The following is a 22712-nucleotide window of genomic DNA, read 5'->3' on the forward strand; positions in this document are numbered from 1 at the left end:
TCCACGGAGCACGGGTACGGCCGTAGAATCTACGGGTGCGAGTTGGCCAGCGCACGCAAGAGTCACTCTCATCCGATCGCTATCAAAGTGTTTAGTTCGCAGGCCATCCTCATGTGAGTGCAGCTCAATACTCACTTTCGCTGTCCGTGTTGGCCTCCGGCGGTAGCTGTTGCCCTTTCCTCCTCTACATGCAGTCTTGTTCGCTTTCCGGTTCTTCATTTTGGAGGGTACAAATAAGGTGCAGGTGCAGGTGGGTGTATGTATGTGGCTAACCTTTCCGGAGGCGAATTTTCTGCCAACATAATCTGCCGCCTCGGGGTAGCGGATCTTGGAAGACCAGCGCGTGGCGAGTGAGTAAAAGAGTGTGGGTGATGTTTGTGCCTGAGCTAAATCTAGTACTAGTGAACACGTTGCTGACCCATAGCTGCTGAGGGAAGGCTTACGACTCCGTTGCCAAGCTGCGGAATCTCACGACTTCGGAGAGCCCAGCGTGGTTCCGGGCTCGGTTCAGAGGCTATTCCGATTGCAACTTCACCGGCACTGCGGGGGGCAAGAGACCAAACCCGCAGATCTGGAGCTCAACAGGCTACCCAGTGCAGTTTTCCACAAATAATTAGTTGCAGTCGTGTCACAGTTGAGGTGGCGACGAACGGGACGTTGAACGCGGCCGCCGTAGCACCGCTAGAGATTTCTGGGCGACATGCTGCGTCCAGTCAAACTGCTGCACATTGCACTGACCGTTGCATTGATCGCACCTGCTTGCTCCGCTCAAGGTAAGGGCGCGATTGCAGTAAGTCAAGTCGTCTGTATGTGCGGGCCCCGGTGAACATCAACCGGAGGTTTAACCTTAACATTATTATAGCTTTGGATAGCAAACGGTCCTGCACTTTACAAGCTGCTGTCAGTGATGATGTGATGGCGTGATGATGTGATGATCTCTCTTCTGCTGTGGATTTTCCCTTTCAAGTTCCTAGACAACCCGGACAGAATGTGAACAGGCGCAAATGGGGGGGGGGGGGGGCAGAGAGCGAGAGAAAAGAGAGAGAGAGAGAGAGAGAGAGAGAGAGAGAGAGAGAGAGAGAGAGAGAGAGAGAGAGAGAGAGAGAGAGAGAGAGAGAGAGAGAGATGAGGAGAAGGGTCGGGGGATCGATGGTATACTACTCGACAAATGACCACTTATCTCTAGTCACAGGGAATGGGCAGTGAAGGATCGGTTGACGACTACAAGTAATTGTAGACATAAGTATTTTACACAACAGCGCTGTACAGGGAAATCTGTCTAAGACGACCACTCAAGCCGGGACCTCCAAAACGTGGTCTCTGTTACCAGGTGGTCTCCTTATCCAGGGTCATTTCACTGGAAATAGCATCCCTTGGTCCTGGTTGCAGTGGTCTTCTGGGACAGGTGGTCGCCTTATCCGAGGGGTCATCCGAGGGGTCATCTTGACGGGTTTTACTAAAATAATTAGCAGTCATCAAACAGCACTGGCTACGATGTCCTGAGGATGTGTTTGATATAAGCTGCAGCAAGGGGCATTTGCCGCACCTGCACAAGGTCTCAAGTCTCGCTTGTACGTGTACTGCCACGAGCCTCCTCTCGATTTGGTTATTCCTCTCTTTCTTATCTAGCCGCCGACCGCTGGAACTCAGTTCCGGCATCGGTCCGCCTTGCTGCTTCACCAAGTCAATTTCGTATCGCACTCCTAGATTGGCTAGGGTACCCCATAAGGAGACCATAGGTCTGTGGGGACTACCCTAGGGAAATATGAATAAATACTATACTAAATACTATACATTTGTCCTGACTTTACAAAACTAAAGCAAAATCTGCTGTGCACTCAAATGTCAGGTTACGCAAGAGGTACACAAAAGGGAAGTAAAATAGGGCTGTTTCGTTTAGGGGTCAAACGGGTGTACCTTTAACTAACGAACAGGTAATTTTCTTAACGAGCGGGTTAACGAGTACCCTTTAGCAGCCATATTTAATTTTTGCGCAGTTTTCACATAAATAATGACATTAATTTTTCTGTTCTCAGGTTGAATTTTGACATCACATTATGATTCCCAAATTGATCTGTGCCTGATAGTTGCAGAGGTAGATCTACTAGGTTCACAAATGCAACAGCAATGCAGACATCCAGCGTGGAGTTGTAAATAATTGACTCCCGCCTGGAATGCGCAATCCCAGCAGTGTCGTTCCGTACTGACTGGATCATCGAAATCCAAACGGGTACCCTTTTACTAACGGTACCTGAGATTAACGGTCGGGTACCCGGGTACCCGGAACACCCCTTTGACCCCTAGTTTCGTTGTTACTCAGAGTTATAATTATGGCAAAACCAATCATCAGACAACAATGGCAGATTATTGTTTTTCGATTTTGTCGCATCATGTATACAGTCTTACTGCAAGAATCTCTCCTCCGTGCACTCTCAGCCGACATGTTGCTACCCTCGCATGGAGGTGAAGAGGAGGAGAGATTGTTGCATTATTGACCAGCCGAATGGTACCGCTCACAATTATATTGTAAACATAGTGCTGGATGAAAAAGAGAATCTTGCAAGAAAGGTCAAATTTAAGAAGAGCAGTACTAGACTAAATGGCTGAGCAGATGTTACTCCATTGTTTTCTGTCGCGGGCATAACTGCCGAGATCACGAAGGCATCTGGGCTTAAACATGCAGATAGGTGTAAGGTGGACGTATCGCTGGAGACTTTTTTCCTTGTTTCCCACTCACACACACACACACACACACATGCTCACAGTCAATTCTGCCGTCGTGAGTCCCATTCAGGCCGGATACGAGAATAATAACAATAATAATAAGTGCTTGATTATAGAATGCTTTTAGAAGAAGCTGCCTATAGATGGCAATCACACTAGGAAGCCGAATCTCTTGAATCAAAATCAAACTAATAATTCAAACTTAGGCTGGTTGCCGTTTAGGAGCTGCATCTGCTCGTTAATCCTAGTGGGTGGTGGCGTTCCTGCGGATGCGGAAAACGCCGAGTCTCACGCGAACCGTGAATTTGTTAAAAATTTGTTTAGGCTGGTTTATATTGGCTGGTCAACAACTCGTTAGTTTTGTGCCTTTGTAGCTACTTCTGTTGTGCTGTTGCAAAGCCTCACACTCTTGTTAGGCTGCCTCACACTTGCACCTCTTTTTGTTTGTTTGTCAATCCTTTTACGTGTGTGGTGTTATGCATTTTACAGTCCATTCATCGGAAACTGTCCCACTGGCCTTTGAAAGTCGGATTTGGGCGGAATTGAGGATCAAAAACTCACTTAAAAAGGTTTAATCTCAAAAATCTGGGTTTAGGATCTGCTTCTCCATACATTTTGCCATGGTATACCTTTCCTAATTTGGTAAAACCTGGCTGAATTTCCTTTTCCCTGTTCTTGGACTTTTCTAGCCTCAAATGTGGCAAGGAGTAATTGCACGGGTCACACAATGCAGGATGTACTATTGTTGTTTTCACGACATCTACAACAGTTGTTACTATGTGCGGGAGACACCAAAAAGTTAGGGTGCCAGTTTCCAATGAATGGACTGTAGTACCGTGCTGTTTTTAGCTACAGTCAACTTTGCGTATAACGGCACTCGGCGGGGCATCAGAAAAGTGTCCTTATTCGCAAAGTGTCCTTATACCCGAAGTCTCATTATGCATTACAGTTGGATGCGACTTTGCTCTGGGCATGGAAATTCTGTCGTTATTCGCGAATTGTCGTTATATCCGCAGTCGTTATTGGCGAAGTTGACTGTACTCTTCTTTGCGCCGTTGCTGTCACATTACTACTGTGCATGAAGAGCTCCTCCGATTCAAAACGAGAAAAATCCATTTTATGGAAATTTCAGGAAGTGCATTATTTTTTCATTTTTCTTTTTCTTTTTCAGTCTGCACTGCAGCATCAGTGACTTTTATCGCGTTTTTGCAGAAGAACACAAACGTCAGTCATCATTTTTGACTGGGGTGTATCGTGTTTTGACCCGTAAAACCGACACAAAAAACGCAGAAGCTTCGGTTTGGTCTTTATCGCGTTTTGAATTGGAGCCCTTCAGATGATTCATTGTCACACGCGGCTTGTTCAGTTTCTCATGCAGTTTTGCCTGTATACCACCAGTCAGGGCCGGCGCCACTGGTACGGCCGGCACGGCCATGGCCGTACCAAAAAATCCCAAAAAGTCGGTCCACGTGGCCGTAGAACTTCCAAAACCGGGGAGAAAAAGTTTCGATGTATGATTTTGTACAGGGAGTCGCCCACAGTGCAGGGTTTGCCGTCTAAATTCCAAAAAATTTCTGGGGGACGGCCCCAGACCCCCTTAAAGATGGCCCTTCGGCCGCACCGCTCCGCGGAAGCAGCCTCCGGCCGCACCGCTCCGCGGAAGCTGCTTCCGGCCCTGCACCTGATAAGAAGCCTGCAATGAAAGCACTCGTGTGGAAAGGCTTTTAACTAAGATGTAGATTGTCAGGAGCCTGAAGCAAGCTCAGTTCTTTTCTGGAGTGTGATTGCATGTTTGTCTCCACAAGCACAAGCCCTCTACAAAATTGGGCCAAAGTGAATGAAGAAGCAGGTCCAAAAACTCAAAATCTTCAAATTCCGCCTCGGAAGTAGAGTAAACCTGTGTTTTTCGGACCCTGTACCAAGAAGTGAATCCCATATTGACCGGTCAAATTTCATTTTATTTCATTTTATTCATTTTTTTCCAAGCAATACATGGCTGGTGTAGCCAACGACCACTTTGCGTGGCGATTGCAGAGTTTTTATAACCATTCATTATAGGCGATTCACACGACAGGCAAATCCACGTTTACAGGAAAGTCACCATGGAGATATTCCTGCGGGTGACCAAAATTTGCCCGCGGGAATCAAAAGTGTCCATGGCCTTTTTGCCCGCGGATGCACTCATCTGCGGGCACTTTCACAGTTATGAGGCTGTGAGGTCGTACTGTCGTACGGTAGTCTTGAACCCTGGTTGTTTGGCCTTCGTCTTTGGGTACTCATTCCAAATCACCACAGTAACGCCGTATACTCACCGGATACTCGCGGGAGCTCTGGCCGCCACCCGCGGCCGTGTGAACTGCAGCCTCACGTTTCACTTCCTGCGGGCACCTGACAAACGTGGATTTGCCTGTCGTGTGAATCGCCTATATTGAAGCACAAGAGTGTTGTGGATCGAGCGTGCATCCCTGGCCTGGATCAAGCGGAGTCCTGTCACTGAATATTAGGGCGGGTTGCGCTGGCCCAAGGGCGTCCTGTAGGTGATGTTTTTTGTTTGTTTTTGTTTTTTTTGTAAATGGACCATAGCTGTCCTCACTCAGTCGCCAACGTTCCTCTCCATTACCCTGATGATGGGCCAGGCCTGAGCATTTGGTGTAATGTAAATCTTAATTTTAATTTAAATCGCAGTGAAGAGACCGTTTTTGGAGTTGAGAAGTGAAGTTTTCTAAATGTGCCAGTGGCTGCGTTGGAGTTTGCGGACGACTAGCAAAAAAGTTCCTCTGTGTTTGTTTTTATCATCGCAGGTAGCAGCAGCCCATCAACTAGTCCACTCGTTGCTAGCTTTTCCGGACGGTCGTCCCTGGAACGCAAGTTGCTAAGCAACGCGGCGCCGGGAGCCAGCACGCGTCTATTTCAATTCACGTTTCGCACGGCTAGCGATGACACCGGCGCACTGCCCATGCCAATTCTCAGCGTTCACGATTCGTCGGGAAACCGTGTTGTCGCGCGGCTGACGTTGCAACGTGCCGTCCAGGTGACGTTTGACGGAACCGTCGTCAAGGGCGATGCACTCGATTGGACGTCGTCATGGCTGCAAGTTAACATTACCATAGCAGAGAAATCACTGGCTCTCTCCGTAAATGTGAGTAGGCGATTTTCAGCTGAAGAAACCGCCATCTCACACAATCTTTCATAGGCTCCCTGCACTGCATAGACTCCCCCCCCCCCCCCCCTCCCTAAAAGCTCATTGCACATTGCCAAATATGGAAGGTATGAGTAATGCATGTGAGTACGCTGGGATCAGCAATGCACTGTTCAATACCGGTATACCCCACACGACCATGCCCAGGTGGCTGTGTGGCGTGTTGGCTGTACAACTTACGTCATTGCCCAATGAAAGTATCAGTTATTACCAACAGCTGTCCATTGACCAGATGCGGCTATTGGGGTTTCTCGGCACTTGTGCAAGTGGTTGTGAGACTTATCCACTCACCCCCACCGTTAGGCGCTGCATCTGCCGCTAGGGTTTACCGGGTGTTAGCGGCCGTCGTGAGGTCCCTCCAGGAAGGGACACGGTAATTTACTTTTTACTTGTCCATTGACCACCAGCAGCAGGGTTCCAATTTTTTGTGCGGTCGAATTTTTCCGTTCCCCCAGGGATTTGTTTCACAGCAGCGCAGCACACCTCGCGTGGGCACAGCCCGCCTTGGCGATGCAGTTGACATCATCATTGGCCGGCACCATTCGGATGAGGACGACCACTTCGTTGGATGTCTGCGTTCGGTCATTGTCGACGGACAACGTTTATTTGAGGAGTTCTACGCTGAGCGACGTGGTGCCCTGATTGGGTTAAGAGAGGTGAGGAAATATTCATTGTTCATCACTCGGTGACGTATTCTAGCTAATGATTGTGACAAGAAAACGCTCTTAGATCCAAAACACTGTTCCTTCATGTTTCATGTAGATGCATGAATATACAGAATGACCGCGCATCATATCTTACTACAAATTGCGATTTTAAACTTTTGTCTCCTCGTCGACGCTTCAAATATGATTATGATACATGGAGTTGACAATGATTACAGGTGAGCTCGCTCGGCGTCCAAAACATACTTCCAAGTACGTCCATGGTATCAAGCGGTCAAGTTGCATGGCAACGGCAAAACAAACAGCGTGCGTGTGCCCCGAACGCCATGGTTACGTTTCAAATCATGACTGCGGCCTTAAGAGGGAGGTAGGGGAGGAGTACCGCAATTTGGGACATGGGGTCTTATGCACACAACGTGTATTAGGGAGCACCATGACTTTGGACTTGGAGTTTTACACGTATGCACACAACATGTGTGATCATCAATCGATTCGGGCCTGTGTTCAAGGTGAGCGATCATCGGGCAGACAGACACTTTCCACTAGTCATGGCACCCAGGCAAGGCAAACACTGACCGTGGTGGAGAAAATTACATCAGGCATTCCCTCAGTGTTGAATGTCTAAGTGTCAATTGAGTTTCGTCCGGGTCTTTGATGTGGTAAGAGTGTTTGCTGTAAGGACACATTCATTTTTAAACTGAAAGTGCTCACGTTTTTCGGAACGTCAAGAAAGCTGAAAACGCAGCACATTTCTTGGCCGTTTTGAGACATTATGTGAGCATGGTTATCATGTTTCTGCGATGCTGTTGCTTTGACAGGGGAACACAGAGAGCGAGAGCGAGCGAGAGAGAGAGAGAGAGAGAGAGAGAGAGAGAAAGAGAGAGAGAGAGAGAGAGAGAGAGAGAGAGAAAGAGAGAGAGAGAGAGAGAGAAAGAGAGAGAGAAAGAGAGAGAGAGAGAGAGAGAGAGAGAGAGAGATAGAGAGAGTGCATACGTACATGTATGCATACTTGGGTTTACAACTCCAGGTCTACTTTGGTTCGACTTGCGAGGATCGGCTACTATCATGTCACAGGGCGGAGTCTCTGGCCAGAGATGGTCTTCTGCTGGTGGACCAGGAGTCTGCACTGACAGTGGACACCATGGTTAGTGGCAGCGGCGGTGCACAACATTGCATGCTATCTGGTCTCGTTGAGATTTGCCTAGCGGCAAGAGTTCATAATCCCCCAGAGTTCGCGACTTCACTGATCAGATCTGGGACGGCGAAATCCGTGTTGCACGTCATAGTGTGACATCATGAGCAGGGGAAGTGTGTTTGGGTCTCGGAACTTTTGGACCGCGTCGACGGAATGACGCAAGTCCGACCCGAAAAATGACGTACATCACGGATTACGCCGTCCCACAATCCCATCCCGGTTGCGCACTCTGGGGGAGTATGGACTCTTGGTAGCGGCCATACACTCCCAACATCATTTGCTGTACTTTGCTGTTCGGTTAACACATGCATGCAGTTGCCCTAAAAAAATTCACAGCTCGCACGAGACTCGGCTGGAGGCTGAGTTGTCCGCATCCACAGGAACGCCGCCACTCTCTATGGATCAAAGCGCAGCTGCAGCTAGCTCCTAAGTGACCCTGCCGTACATCAAATTCAATCCTACACTAAGTCTTGTTCCCTTGCGCGCTCGGTTTAGACAGGTTTCCGTGTACAGTACAGCCTGTCAGGGCAACCACTCTGATGAGGCGACCACCTGTCCTGGAGGACCACTTCAACCAGGACCAAAGGATGTCATTTCCAGTCACATGAAGATTGGAAATTTGGTGTGCATCTATCGATGATCAGAGAGCGGTAATTCTGCACCTCTGTGTTGTCAACTGAAGGACGTCTGCAGCGATGAATAGAGTTATTTTCTCATCTCATACCTCCTCGTCGATTATTCTTTCTTTAATTGCATCTTTATTAAAAGCAAAAGGACCAATAAATAATAATAAATAATCCTTGGCTGTCCATCCGAGTTCAGTTCAGAATTGTATCTTTGCTCTCGGTCCGTGGTTGGATTCACCCTCGCTTCCTTGTATTGGCAATTTTCATTGTGTGTCATTAGGTGCAGACAGTAAATAATAATAAATAATAAATATTGTGTTCAAGTACCGTGGTTTGCTAACACCCTCTCTCTTTGCATTGGCCGGTGAACGTTCTCACTGTGCTATGAGATGCTGTAATAAATAAATAAATAAAAAAGTAAGATGAAGAGTATATAACCCCCCCCCCCCCCCCCCCCCAGAGAGTGCACGGCGAAAACTCACATCAAGTGTCTCAGGCACGTTCGTGCTGCGTACCAACGAAGGATAGCGTGCGCGCAACTCGAATATCTGCCACGATCATGCTGGGGATTTGCATAGGCGCAGTGAGTTTCTGTCAGAGAGTGCTTTTTTGAATGACTCCGCTGCTCGCTAAAAACGGGCTGGAACGTACAACTGCGACACTGCACCACGTGATGTGAGTTTTCGCCGTCGGCGTACGCCATAGAACGGGTATCAGGAGTTGCACCCTCTTGGGGGGTTATTATACTCTTGGTAAGACTCGGATGGAGAGCCAAGGATAAAAAATTAAAAAAGAGAGGACCAACATGGTACGTGTTATCCTAGCTGTTGCACCTTCTGACTACACAACATCTTACAACATCTTGCGTATACTTCAAGTAACTGTTAGTTTTGGACACAAACTCCGGATAACAAACTCCGGATAACAAACTCCGGATAACAAACTCCGGATAACAAACTCCGGATAACAAACTTCGGATAACATGTAACATTTTGGTCCATCCAAGTCTTACTTGAACACAAGATTTTTTAATTTATTTTATTTTATTTACTGTCTGCACCCAATAGGGCTTGAAAGTGATGACGTCAAAAACGGCCTGGGAGTAGTAAATTGACATCAGATTTCTATTTTGGATCCACTAAGGTGTGACTTTGCTATTGCCTCAGTATGTGGGTGCATAGCAACCCACTCATGTCGTATGCAGGTGCAACTTTTACTTCGCCACCAGTTGTCACCCCGCCCCCACTAGCCAAATCAGTCAGTTTCACTGGCAACATCACCTTGCTGTGAGTGAGACCGCTTGAAATGTGCTTGGATCCATACAAAAACTGGATCCAGGTGGATCCAGTTTTCGAATTTTTCAAATTGTTGCTATGCCATTGATATGGAGTGACGTAGCACTTTCAAGCCCTATGACACAATCATAATGAAAATTCAATCCTGTGTTGCTCAACACTACCCTGCGCTCAGGTTGACATCTCCAGAGAGGCTCTGATCAGCTTCACCCTCCAGACACAGCAGGCCAGCGCCATCGTGCTCAACGTCGCCGGCGTCCACAACTACATCACTCTGTTCCTGGAGGTCGGCGAGGTGTGCCTGCAATGCTGGCGCAACCGCACGTACTTCGCGCTTGTGTGCACGCGCGGATTCGACATTACGCGCGGCGGTGCTCACAACATCACCCTCAGCAAGGTCAACGAGCTAGTCGTTCTCGTCGTTGATGGTCACATGATCGACTCGATAACGCTACCGCCGGAAATGCTCTACCTGGGCGGCTCGTGGACGTTTGGTCGCGTAGATACCGCGTGCGGCGCCAACGTCAGCATTGGTTTCGACTTCCGTGAGTACACCACATGTCTGTGTGTGTGTGGTACATGGTGTGTGTGTGTGTGTGTGTGTGTGTGTGCATGTGTGTGTGTGTGTGTGTGTGTGTGTGTGTGTGTGTGTGTGTGTGTGTGTGTGTGTGTGTGCGCGCGCGCGCGTGTGCGTGTGTGTGTGTGGGGGGGGGGGGCGGCATCGCTGTTCAAGGGTGGCCCATAGACCAACAGCAGAGGAACGCTCAGCCTTCCAGCACGTGTGCATATGCGGCAAGCGGATGCGACTACCCGTGCAGCTGGAGCGCCATCGGGCGTCGTGCCCTCTCTCTCTCTCTTCTCAAGTTTCCCAGTGATGGGATCACGTGACCCTTTTGCGGCAGTGACTCTACAGGACAGGACAGGACAGGTGTGTGTGAGTGTGTATGTGTCCGTCCGTCCGTCCGTCCGTCCGTCTGTCTAAGCTTATTAGCTAGTAAGCTCCTAACTTGGAGGGTTTTTAAGCCGATGGAAAAAAAGCTCAAGAATAACCGACGACAGTAGTGTTCTGTATGTAGTGTATTTTCCGGAGTATAAGCCGTACCCCCCCCCCCCCCATTTTTGCCACGAAATACACTCACAGTCAATAGTGCGCGTGTGCCAGGGCTAACTAGGCTTTGCTGCGCAAAGTCCGCATTATGCATGTGTACCCGTGCACCTTCATTGCTGACACCGGCAGTCCGTTGCAGTAGAGTTCAGGCCAAGAGTTCAGGCCAAGAGTAAAGAGCAAAGTTGAGGGAGCTTTCCAGCGGCACCGACAAATTTGCCCCTGCGTGTGCGCCTGTTCCCATGACGACCGTACCGAACCCAGGGAGCTTGTTTAAAGGGGAACTACACCCAAAAATCAAAACTTCATGGTCCGTAGAGTTTTGGACGCTGAGTCGAATGGTGAAGGTCCCACTTCGATCCGACCAAGCGTTCTTGAGATATATCAGTTTGCAATTGTCCTTTTCGGGTCCGTGCCGTGACGTCACAAACCCGTGACGTCATTGAGACTTGGTGATCCTTTGGCCAGATCCAGAAACACTGGGATTTCGCATCTTCTTTCTGTTTGTCCATGGAAGAAGAGGGTATTTGTGTCATCATGGCTTCTGGCTGTGTTGTTGGCTACTATAATCTTACTGGTAACCCCCCTGGGATGAACCTGCACCAATTTCTGAAGGATTGTGCTTGGCACAGGCCGAGCAGTGCACCATAGCAGCTATCAAGCGACAGAATTATTTGCTTGACAATTTAGGGACTACAATGTAAATCCTTCGCGTGTGTTCCAGCCATTTGGCAGAGGAGGATTTTCAGGAGGAATATTATGGCACTCATCCGATGCGGACGCTGGTGGATGAAACTGTGGTGCGTCCTTTTTCGCACGCCACACTGTGAAGTGTCAGTCGAAAAGCGGAGGTGAGTGCAATATTTCAAAAACACTAGCTACTGTATGTAGTTCTTTCTTTTCCAAAGCATTTGTAGAATTGTTTTGGACTACATCACTACGAAATGTGAAGCTTTCCGAAACCGGCCTGATGAGGTGGACGGCAGTAGATCTCCTGTTTCCCTAGGCTATGCTGCGTGCGATCGATGAACCTGTCTGCGATTGCTGTTCTTGATTTTACAGGAAGAAGATCAAGAGCGGCTGTACCATCGGTCGCAGTGACTCACTGTTGAGCTACGACCACTGCCACCGCCCCAAGGTTATAGGAAGGACTGTTTGCAGTGCCAGCGCCTCTAGCTGGCATGTTTTTTTCCTGTATGAACACACAGTATGTACTGCTGATAAGCTACATCACGCAATGACCCGCAGTTCAAGGAGAGAAGATAGTCCACATACCGGCAACGGTGTACACCTATTCGGGAACTCGTTGGGTTTTCTCAGTATGGATGCAGATGAGAGCCAGACATTATTATTATTGTGTGTATGCGTGCAAGCGCGTGAGTGTGTGTGTGCGCGCGCACGCACGCGCGTGAGTGTGTGCGTGCGCGCACGTGAGTGTGTTTGCGCGCACGCGCGTGAGAGACAGACATTATTATTGTGTGTGTGGGTGCACGCGCGTGTGTGTGCGCGCGCACGCGCGTGACACTGAGTGTGTGTGCGCGCGCACTTGCATGAGTGTGTGTGTGTGTGTGCGCGCACATGCGTGTGCTTTTGTGTAATGTAATATAACATTCCAAATATATTCACGTCATCTATTCTGTGTTCTCCTTTATGTCATTCTCTCCCCATTTGCGGGAGGGACATGGAATGACAAGTAGTAGATGCATTGCCGTTAGTGATCCTGCGGGATGTGTGGGTATGCAACCAAGTGCATGAGTGCGCGCATGTGTGCGTGCACGAGCATGTGCACAGGCACTTGTATGCTTATGCACTCGTGTGCGCACGCGCTTGTGAAATTGCGTGTCTGCGTGCGTGAGCATGTGTGACTACTATACTATGTGCCCACCAAGGTGAGCACATGTGCGTGCGTGTGTGTGGGGCGCAGGCGGATATGTGCACACATTTTAGAATGATTATCAAGGACAGAGCTGTTCCGGTAATGCAGTCATGAGACACCACAGTAGGGCAAAACGCACTCAATATGCTACTGTGCTGCTGCTGCTGCTAGAGTGCACAGCGTAATTGTTGGTACACAGCTACGTGAAATACAAGAGAACGTCTCAGCATTCTGTAAAGACTAAGTGATAATGCAAAAGGTGAGAATGTATTTCGCCACAATACGAATTGAGTGCAGTCCACTTATGTGAGATAAAGCACAAGTGAACCGATACACATTGCACGACTTGCACGGAGATAATGCTAGCCATGTTACGCAGCAAACTCCATGTACAGGAGTACGAGTGAGGAGACTATTGATCTGAGTACTGTGCGAATACAAAATTTCACACAATTTACGATATGAAGAGAACGATTCGATTCGTGAGCATTACGTAGGACTATACTGTGAAAACACTTACGGATTGTCAGGGTTGTCTGAGCTGCTTTGGCTGCCGCTTCATTTCGAAATAGCCCAGCCAACCGGTTGCCAGATGTGGCTGATGGAGAGCGACTTCTCCAATTGCAGTAATTTCTGCTTCATCCACATTTACAGCCCGATTGGAAGCCACCGCTTGCGCTGCCATATCCTTTCCTGAAAATTTCGGCTCATGCCCGAAGCCAAACATTTTCAGCTCAGGCTCTGAGCTTTCAAGCTCGTCTGATACGTCGGAATCGCTCATGGTGAGGACGTCTTTGTCAGAACTATTCCTTTCACATACCAAAATACCTGTACTTCTGAGCTTGGCCCAGGCAAGCGAGTCTCAATGACGTAGAAGGGTGTGTTGGGGGTGTGTCGCGGCCGCATGACGTCATGGCGCGTCCCCCGAAAGTACAATTTAAACCGAAGATATCTCAGGAACGCTTGGTCGGATCGAAGTGGGACCTTCACCATTCGACTCAGCGTCCAAAACTCTACGGACCATGAAGTTTTGATTTTTGGGTGTAGTTCCCCTTTAACAAAGTGAGCGGACTCTTGGTCTGATGTTGACTTTTGGTTAACTCGACAAGACACGATTCTAAAGGGTCATACTGAATTTCGATCATCCTTCAAGACTTTCTTAGGGTTCCCTGTAAAAAGGCGATGACGCCTGTAGGAAATTCCCTAGTAAAATAAGAATAAAAGTACTTCCTCCGTATACAAAAACTTCGTGACTTTTTTTGAACAGTGTTTTTGAGCAAGAACCTGCCCAACGAATGGCGCCAAAGGCTGTCATCGACAACACACGTCCATGTCGAGGTTTGTTTGGTTGATCCCGAACAGATTCTCCACGGACGCCCTGCGTGTGAGGACGTTGCCGACAGAAACTCAAGAGTCATATAAAAAAATTAACACTTACTTGCTCGAAACTGACATAGTGACGAAATGTAGCTCGTGGCTGGAACACGAAGTCACGCGGCACTCGCTGCCCTGAAACTGGCCAGGCTCGTACTTGCGGTGCGCGGCCCCATTACATAGATCTACGAGGCGTGAGACCATGGATTTGTTTCGCTCGCACGGCAAGATGAAACATTTCAGTCGTCGTGCAACCAGCGCAGACTCAGGATCAGAATGTCGATGGCCTGGCTTTCTTCGTCTCTCTCCAGTCAGACGTCTCCTTTGTCGCCAAGGAGAATCGCAGGGACCTCCTCGATGCCATTGTAGAATGCTTGGGAGGATTTTCCTGGCGAGAAAATGCAAAGCGTGTGGATGTGCTTGTACGACTCGTTTCACGGCATAATGGAGGTCGCGGGTTGGAACAACTGAATATAGTCGACACCGATTCGTATACAGCTCTAGAGATGAAGAGGACGTAGCCAAAGTCCAGCGTCGGATCATCACTACAGGTGACAAGAATCTGAACGAAATGCGAGCGCAAGCAGCGACTGTTGGCGATGCGGAGTCGGCGTCGTCAGATGACAATGACATGAGCGACGAAGACTCTGAAGAAACTCAATCTCATTCGTCTGAGTTGCTTTTTTTCTTTCTATATAGCTTGTAAACAGGTTAGACAATGCCACAAGTGCTATTCCGAGTCAAACGAACAATTCCAGAGCTGTGCGCAGCTTTCAAAAAAAAGTCACGGAGTTTTTGTATACGGAGGAAGTAAAAATATAATAAAACTTGAAACTCGGATGTTGAGCCATAAATAAATGTAGAAGAGAAAAGGACATATGGATACGAGTTAAGAGTAACTCTCCATCACTGTAACATGATACTATATACAGTCAGAAAGTGCAATAACTAGGCACAGAACTGACAGAGTACTGAGACATTCGACGTTATGACACCTAGCTTCAACACATCTCCGTAGCGCTAACCGACAGCCTTCCAACGTGGAAGGTTCAAGGTTATGGAAAGACCAAGTTGGGTGGTGTGCTGCTTTGCTGCTTCGAATTGTAGTGAGACATGCCCTTTATCGACTTGCACACACTTCTCCTCTCTCCGTTCGTCATAAGCACCATCTCTGTACACTGGTTCATAAAATATTTCTTCATAAAACCCCTTCACACATGATGAAGTACAATTGGTTTTCGACAAGCTCAACCCGTAACGCGCTCATCCTGCCTCTTGTTAAGTCAGCCCAGTATCTAAAGTCCCCCTTGTTTTCCGGTTACTCTCATTGGTTAGCATTACCATACGGTCTGAAAACTTGTTCTTCTATTGGTCAGTTTAAAGATCTACTATCGCAACTGAACTAGACGCAATAATTATTATCGAAGAACATTCTCGAATACCTGGGTGATGCACGAATTTTGATTGTGCTCACTTCCGTTAATCGTTTTTCTTTGTAATTTTCCATTCATTTTTTGCTTTAATTAATATTTGCTTTGTTTTCCCAGCTTACTATTGCCGTGGCTGGCTCAACACCCTTGTCTCAGGGGATTCTGTCCCTGCATTAGCTATGCTTGTCACATGCTATGAGATTGTGTCTAATAATAATAATAATAAGACCGCTTTGTCAAATATCGTACTGGTCTCGTCATCGTCCAGTAACAATCGACATTCTTTGTTCCGTTGGGACTGTAGCTTTTGCTCGTTTTCGTTGCGCTTGCCTTCCCCTCTTTGGTCTTTCCATAACCTTGAACCTTCCAAGTTGGAAGGCTGTCAGTTAGCGCTATGGAGATGTGTTGAAGCTAGGTGTCATAACGTCGAATGTCTCAGTACTCTGTCAGTTCTGTGCCTAGTTATTGCACTTTCTGACTGTATATAGTATCATGTTACAGTGATGGAGAGTTACTCTTAACTCGTATCCAATGTCCTTTTCTCTTCTTCATTAATAAAACTTACATCTAAGTTCTCAGTGCCGATGTTATCTGCCATTCCTTTCTGGTTTCCACTTCCTCAGCCAACTTCAGCGGGTGTCTGGCGAACCTCGAGCTCAACGGCTTCTGTCCCAGGAAGGTGCTGGATTTCACTTGTAACACGAGGGTAAGGAGAGCCATGAGGTGGGCTCAAGGTCAGGCCGCTATTGCTCCGCTTCACCAGAATAATTATTACGATATTTTAAACAGCATTTGAAGTAGTGGAATGCAATTTCATTTCATCGCTTTTCGGATAATGGCCAAAAAAGGATTTATTTCATGTGCTGTTTGTATCTTAATCCATATTTGGGTTTCAGTTTAGAAATGGTTCTAGTCGGATTTTGAATGAGAAAAATTCGCCTGCTGGCGTCCTGGGACCTTTTGAATACACCGAGCTGAAAATCTGATTTTCTCAAATTTGGTGCTTGTCACAGCGGGTTTTGCATCTCAGCTCTTGATGTACGTGTCTGTGCGTGATTGTGACCCGGCACGAGCGAAACTTCCTACGCCAGTTGTGTTTCTAAACACACGTGTATAACCGGTAGAAAAACGGATGTGTGAAATTCGCTTGCTTTAATGTTTCCTCGGAGACGAACAGCTATAACACTTGGTAGGAGTACAAACTTCAGGTGCTTCAACAACATTCTGAAATGTCTTTCACGAGTCAACCTTCGGGCCTTCTCTTCAGTTTGCTCTAGCCTGCATATCCCCTGTAGAGAGGGCACGAAAAAAGTGTCGTTGAGAAAAACCTTTCAGACTGTTGTTGGAGAACCTGTAGAGTTTGCGCTCCCACTAAGTTTTTTGCTGGTTTACTTTTTTTATAGAAAAGAACAATTTTTTCTTGTTTATAAATTTATAGTTGGCTCTTCATTCGAGTCCATACTTTTTTCTCTCTTTTTGTTGGCGTTTTACTAGTTTTGCAGTCCATTCTCTTGTTTTTTTTCTCCTCTTCATCACTATTCGTACAGGACACGGCGGAGAGTGCTGGCATCTACGAGGGGTGCTACCACAACTTCTGCGACGTTGAGGACCTGTGCGAGGTGGGCACGTGCGCCATCGCCCTCACCGGCTTCTACTGCGACTGCTTTGGAACGCAGTACGCAGGGCTACGCTGCACAAAAGGTTGGTGCTTTCATTCATCATATAGTGCCTTGGTTGACAGTTGCAGAGCAGGGCCAGCGCCACTGGTACGGCCGGTACGGCCATGGCCGTACCACCTTCCCAAAAAGTCAGTCCACGTGGAAAGTCCAAAGCCGGGGAGAAAAAGTTTCGATTTATGATTTTGTACAGGGAGTCGCCCAGAGTGCAGGATTTGCCGTCTAAATTCCAAAAAGTTTCTGGGGAAGGACCCCGACCCCCTTAAAGATGGCCCTTCGGCTCCACCGCTCCGCGGAAGCTGCCTCCGGCCCTGCAGAGAGGGGAGGGGGTAAAGTTCGCACGTCCGCGTTACAACTGGCTATACAAATTCTATTGAGAAACACAACCAGCTTAGGTGGTTTCGCTTGTGCTAGGTCACCACCATGCCTGTGATACCAGGGTGGCAGATGCAGCGCCTAGCGGCGAGGGTGAGGTGGTAACTCTCACAGCCAATGCCCGGCAAAGGGGATGAACCTCGTTAGCTGCATCCATGTTACCCTCACTCCGAGTAGTAAGTACCCAGTTGACCGAGGGTGTTGGGGAGCAATAATATTATTAGTCTCTTCAGTTGCAAACGGGAAAAAGTCTGAAGAAAGATTACTTCCTTCAAGCAGTTATTTCGCAGGATCTTCATGCTGTACGCAAGTTCATTGCTCCGTTTAGCACCATGTTTGGCAGGTACAACCCGTTATAGTACATTTATGAGTATGACCTCACAAAGTTCATTACTTTTTATGCAGACTTGGTATCAAGGTGTACGGTTGTAGTGGACTTGCCCCGGAAAAACTTAATGGCGGGAAATGGATGGATATGTACCATTCGTGAAACTTAGAGCTACGAAATCGCAACTGTTCATTCTTCTGTTCTGTGTGCACACCGTTATGTTATGCCCTAACGTGCAGAGGGCCTGACGGTAACAACCTTTGGTAATGGAACCGGATTCAGCTACGCGTTTCCAGTGTCCGAATTGGCCGGATTCTCCCCCCTGTCTCTGTTTGGAGTACCGACGGCTTCCTCTGGCGGCGAATTTGAGACGTTCTTCTTCTACCGCGCCTGGGAGGCGATGGGATATCGGGTCATGTTGGCGCAGTTCTGGAATGACGAGCCGCGTCCGTTTCTCCGCATCTACCAGGTAAGTGTGCTATGAAATGTCATGTGTGTCGTATGCTGTTGTCCGCCTGTCCCCTGCCTGTCCGTCCCTCTGTCCCCTGCATGTCCGTCCCTCTGTTCCTCTGCATGCATGCACCACTGTCTGTTTGTCCCTCTGCCAGTTGGTTCCTCTGCATGTATGTATGTCTGTCCCTCTGTCCCTCTGTCCGTGCATCTGTCCATCTGCCTTAAGGCTATCTGTCCCTCCGTCTCTCTGCCGTCTGTTTGTCTGTTCACCTGACCATTAATCCTTCCATACGTCTGTTCTATTCACTCCCCCCCCTATACCCCTATACCCCCTATCCCCCCCCCCCCCCCCCCCAATACGCATCTGATGCCCGGTTCTGTGGTATAGGCCTTATGCACGTTGTACAGATGCACGAAATCCCGTAGAATCCCGTAGACCCGGTTGGGTGTTGAATGTGCAGGACCCTATTGTGTTTATTGCTATTTCCACAGCGAAATGGGCCCTGAAGGCATTTCATACGAACACTTTTTCGACAGTGATCTAGCGAGTCGTTAGTTCAATCCCAAAGTGAAGAAGCTGGAACAGTGATTGTTCGCCGTGAATTATGAGGCTAAATGGGTCAAACACGCATGTATAGCACACAATGAACACCCAACCGGGTATGTGCACACCTACGGCCCTAGTACAGAACTTCGTACATCTGTACAATGTGCATAAGGCCTATTCAGTAAAAAATAAAATAAAATAAATGAAAACCCCTTTAATTATACCCCATACCCCATACCCCATACCCCATACCCCATACCCCATACCCCATACCCCATACCCCATACCCCATACCCCATACCCCATACCCCATACCCCATCCCCTACAGCCCCTTCCCAATACTCCCAATCGCACCCACAACCTCAAAACGGCCACTGCCACTGCCTGTGCCCCTGTATTAAACATGTAGTGGCGTCACCGTTGGCCGGTTCATCGCATCTTTAAGAATTACATGTGTATGCACTTGAAGTGCTAATGTAATAGCCACCGCAATGAGTTACTCTAATTTCAGAAATTTTAGGTGCTCAATATTTTCGGTATGAGGGCAACAGGCCAGGTTAGGTGAACAGAAATTTTCGGTACAGAGAGGCAGTTCCCTATTGGATTGTGTGTGTTAGTGTTTGTTCGGTGTATTGAAATTTTAGGTATGAAACAGACGCACCGAAAGTACCGAAAATAGAAGTACACCGAAAATTTGTAAAATTACAGTATCTTACCGTATTGGCCAGAGTGTAAGCTGCACTGGAGTATAAACCGCACGTTTTTGCCGGTGTTTGCACCACGATGGTTTGTGGCTATTTTGTAAAAAAAAAAAAACATTTTTTTGTCACGAAATACTGACACCCGTCCTGTATCTCACCATTCAAAGACTATTTTGAGTGAATCATGATTGTTTTTAAAAAGTGTGGCTTATACTGCGTACAATATGCTGCATATAATGATGTTGCAGGTGAACGACAGCATTGAGATAACGCGGAGGCTCACAAACGCCGTCCAGACGTGGTCCCGTGATGCCGTGTTCGTTCCCGGCCTGGCTACGGACTTCCAGTACGTCAAGGTGTCGTTGAAGATCGTCAGCGAGGTGTTCTTCACGCAACTCCAGGTGATCGTCACGCAGGAGGGCAAGGAGCCGAGGAGCACGAGCTTCACCAACGTTTCACCTATAAACGTGAGTTGATATATTGCCCTCTGTTCCCAATTGTCAATAACCAAAGAGTGATGAACGGATGTGTTGCGTGTTGCGTCTAAGCTCTTCGGATGCACATCCTACCATCTCCTACTCCGATGGTCAGACGTGACTTCAGTCAAAGTGGTCCCTGTGTCCCATATATGCTGTTGAAATTCTGCTGTTTTAGGGAGGGTGCTGGATTAGAAAATCTGATTTACTGCTGCAATGTGCATGAAAACTGGTCATTTTTGGTTGCTGAAAATTATGCTGGTTTATCAGTAGAGGGTTCTGGTTTGTAAAATGCTGGATTGAAGAGGGACGACTGTATATGCTGCCATTACGTATATAACTTATAAGCATAGCCTTCTCTAAGAGAATGAGTATTGCTGCTATCCCCGTAGGTTACCAAAGTGGAGTTTGGAGAGTTCAATATGAACGATGACCACCGTGTCAGTCGTGATGTTGCCACGGACGTCGTGCTGGATTCATCGTCGTCCCTGAAAGGTCACATCCGTGCAGCCGGTGCGGTGATTAACGGGGAGAATGTCCGCATCATTGACCTGGTGCTGAGCAACCACACAGGTATGTGTGTGTGTATGTGTGTGTATGTGTGTGTGAGTGAGTGTGTGTGTGTGTGTGTGTTGCCAGCTAGTTTGGTTGGTAGGTACACTTATGCCAGATAGTGTTGGGCCTGTTGCCAACGGGCTTGGCTGCTTGAAGGTGTATTGTTGTACCTACCACCTTTGTTGGTTTCAGGGTTCATATACTTTCTATTTGAAGTATACATACCTGTTAACCATGGACTGCTTCTGGCTAGATTAACTCTTGTGTAATCAATGGTGCTAGTGAAGCTTATATCAGATCCACTCTGATTTAGCCACCCACACTAGTACCAAGTATTACCTTCACTGGGGGCAGGGGTACCTGCAGTTGGATCCCGGGACGGATACCCTGATGCCGTCAATCCTTTTTCTGCACCTTGTCCTCACCGACTTACTGAGGTGTGGTGAGCCCATAAGTAGGATCATTTCAAGTCCACCCTAGTTTGGGGATTTCAGGGGGTGTCGGCCGTTGGGTGGTTCAATGGCCAATTGAGTCATCTTTCCAAGATTCCTTTTGAGTCTCTGTCCCCTCTCCCGGGGAGACCCACGTGACCAGTTTTGGCAGTGAGCAAGTACAAGTACATATGTGTGTGTGTGTGTGTGTGTGTGTGTGTGTGTGTGTGTGTGTGTGTGTGTGTGTGTGTGTGTGTGTGTGGGGGGGGGGGGGGGGGTGCCTTGCAAGCTGTTGAATGGTGTAATCCCAGCACAAGTTGCTATGTCTAACATAGCTGTTCGCTATCATCGCTTCCGCGATGGGCAGGTCTGAGGTCTGAGGTGTGTGTGTGTGTGTGTGTGCATGCACGCGCGTAGGGGGAGGGTGTACGTGACTGCGTCAGTGATGCCGGCAATCATATTTCTGGCCTTTCTGCACTTTGTACTCACCCAGGGCCACTCACTGCGGTGTGGTAAACTCATGTGTTGTTTCGCACGTGGGAGCTCACGCTTTCCCTGCCAAATCGACTAGACGCCCGAAGTAGTGGTCATATCCATCCTAGGCTTCGCAAACAATTCCATTCTCTTCTGCTCCGTTTATCCTAGGAACGTTCATGACGGCTTACCCTCACGAGTTGCCGTTCAGCAATTACACGACGGTATTTCACACGGAGCGCCCGTACATGGTCGCCCGACGGGAGCAGGACCTCGAGGAGCTCTCATTCCGCTTCCGAACCCGGCACGCCAAGGACGACGCTGTCCTGTTGAACGCCGGAGTTGTGTTCGTGATGTTGCGCAGCGGCACGCTTCATGTGGTGGTCAAGCGAGGTGTATACGAGACGGAAAGGGAAATGGTGCTGCTGGGTGAGAGGGAAAACGTGAGCGGGCTGGCCGATGGCGAGTGGCATCAGTTTAAGGTAAGTGTGTGTGTGGGAGGGGGGGGGGGGGTGATGGATGAGATGTATAGTTGGGCTCTCGGTGAAATCCGACCCAGAGTGCATATTTGGCGCCTTCAACTTGCATGGCCCTTGATGCCCTGGAAGTGGTGCGAATGCGGCTGGACGTGCATGTGTACAAAGGCAACCATGGAATCGGAACTGGTCCAGGGCACCAGTTTTGCACTTTGTGTCGTATTTCACCGAGCACAACAACAGATGGTGGAGTACTGATAGGATGCATGACATACGCTCATCTGCATTCGTGGCTACTGCATAGGACATGCGTACTCATCCACAGGAGATGTGTCAGTAATTTCCCTTCCCCGAGGCTAGGGTGCAATAGCTGGTGTGATGACAGACTGTATTTGCCACCGATGTAGCGATCTCGTGGGATCCACCGTCCATTGTTCTATTTCTGCTGTTAACGTAGTTTCGATGTACACGCGTACACGTTCCGTGTAACGTCACTTGTGAACTCTGGCTAGGCATGATGCTATCAGTCACAGTGTGACCAATTACCGTGAGAGACTGATGTCGAACATAGGGCTGGTCGTGTGTCGACTGCTGAGAGATCATAAAGTTACATGCTAGCCGTTACATGAGTGTACACTTGGCACTAGATCCTATACCGTATTACATATCATTTGAGAAAGCAAAAGGACATATGGAAACGAGTTGACGAGTTAACGAGTTAAGTTTTCTA

The 22712-nt window shown here is 48.2% G+C and overlaps 1 protein-coding gene across 1 annotated transcript in view; it reads left to right on the forward strand.

Moving 5' to 3' along the window:
- Nucleotides 1–22712, forward strand: part of LOC135828815 (uncharacterized) — a 37747-nt gene continuing 15035 nt past the window's right edge. The window contains exons 1-11 of the mRNA XM_065341243.1: nt 1–773; nt 5526–5863; nt 6379–6579; nt 7616–7732; nt 9880–10249; nt 16113–16195; nt 17037–17190; nt 18108–18337; nt 19819–20037; nt 20439–20619; nt 21678–21988. Of these exons, the coding sequence (XP_065197315.1) occupies nt 701–773; nt 5526–5863; nt 6379–6579; nt 7616–7732; nt 9880–10249; nt 16113–16195; nt 17037–17190; nt 18108–18337; nt 19819–20037; nt 20439–20619; nt 21678–21988 (2277 nt within the window). The 5' untranslated portion in view covers nt 1–700. The remainder of the gene's footprint in view (nt 774–5525; nt 5864–6378; nt 6580–7615; nt 7733–9879; nt 10250–16112; nt 16196–17036; nt 17191–18107; nt 18338–19818; nt 20038–20438; nt 20620–21677; nt 21989–22712) is intronic.

This window comes from Sycon ciliatum, chromosome 12 (assembly GCF_964019385.1).
Source record: "Sycon ciliatum chromosome 12, ocSycCili1.1, whole genome shotgun sequence".
Classification (NCBI taxonomy): Eukaryota; Metazoa; Porifera; class Calcarea; order Leucosolenida; family Sycettidae; genus Sycon; species Sycon ciliatum.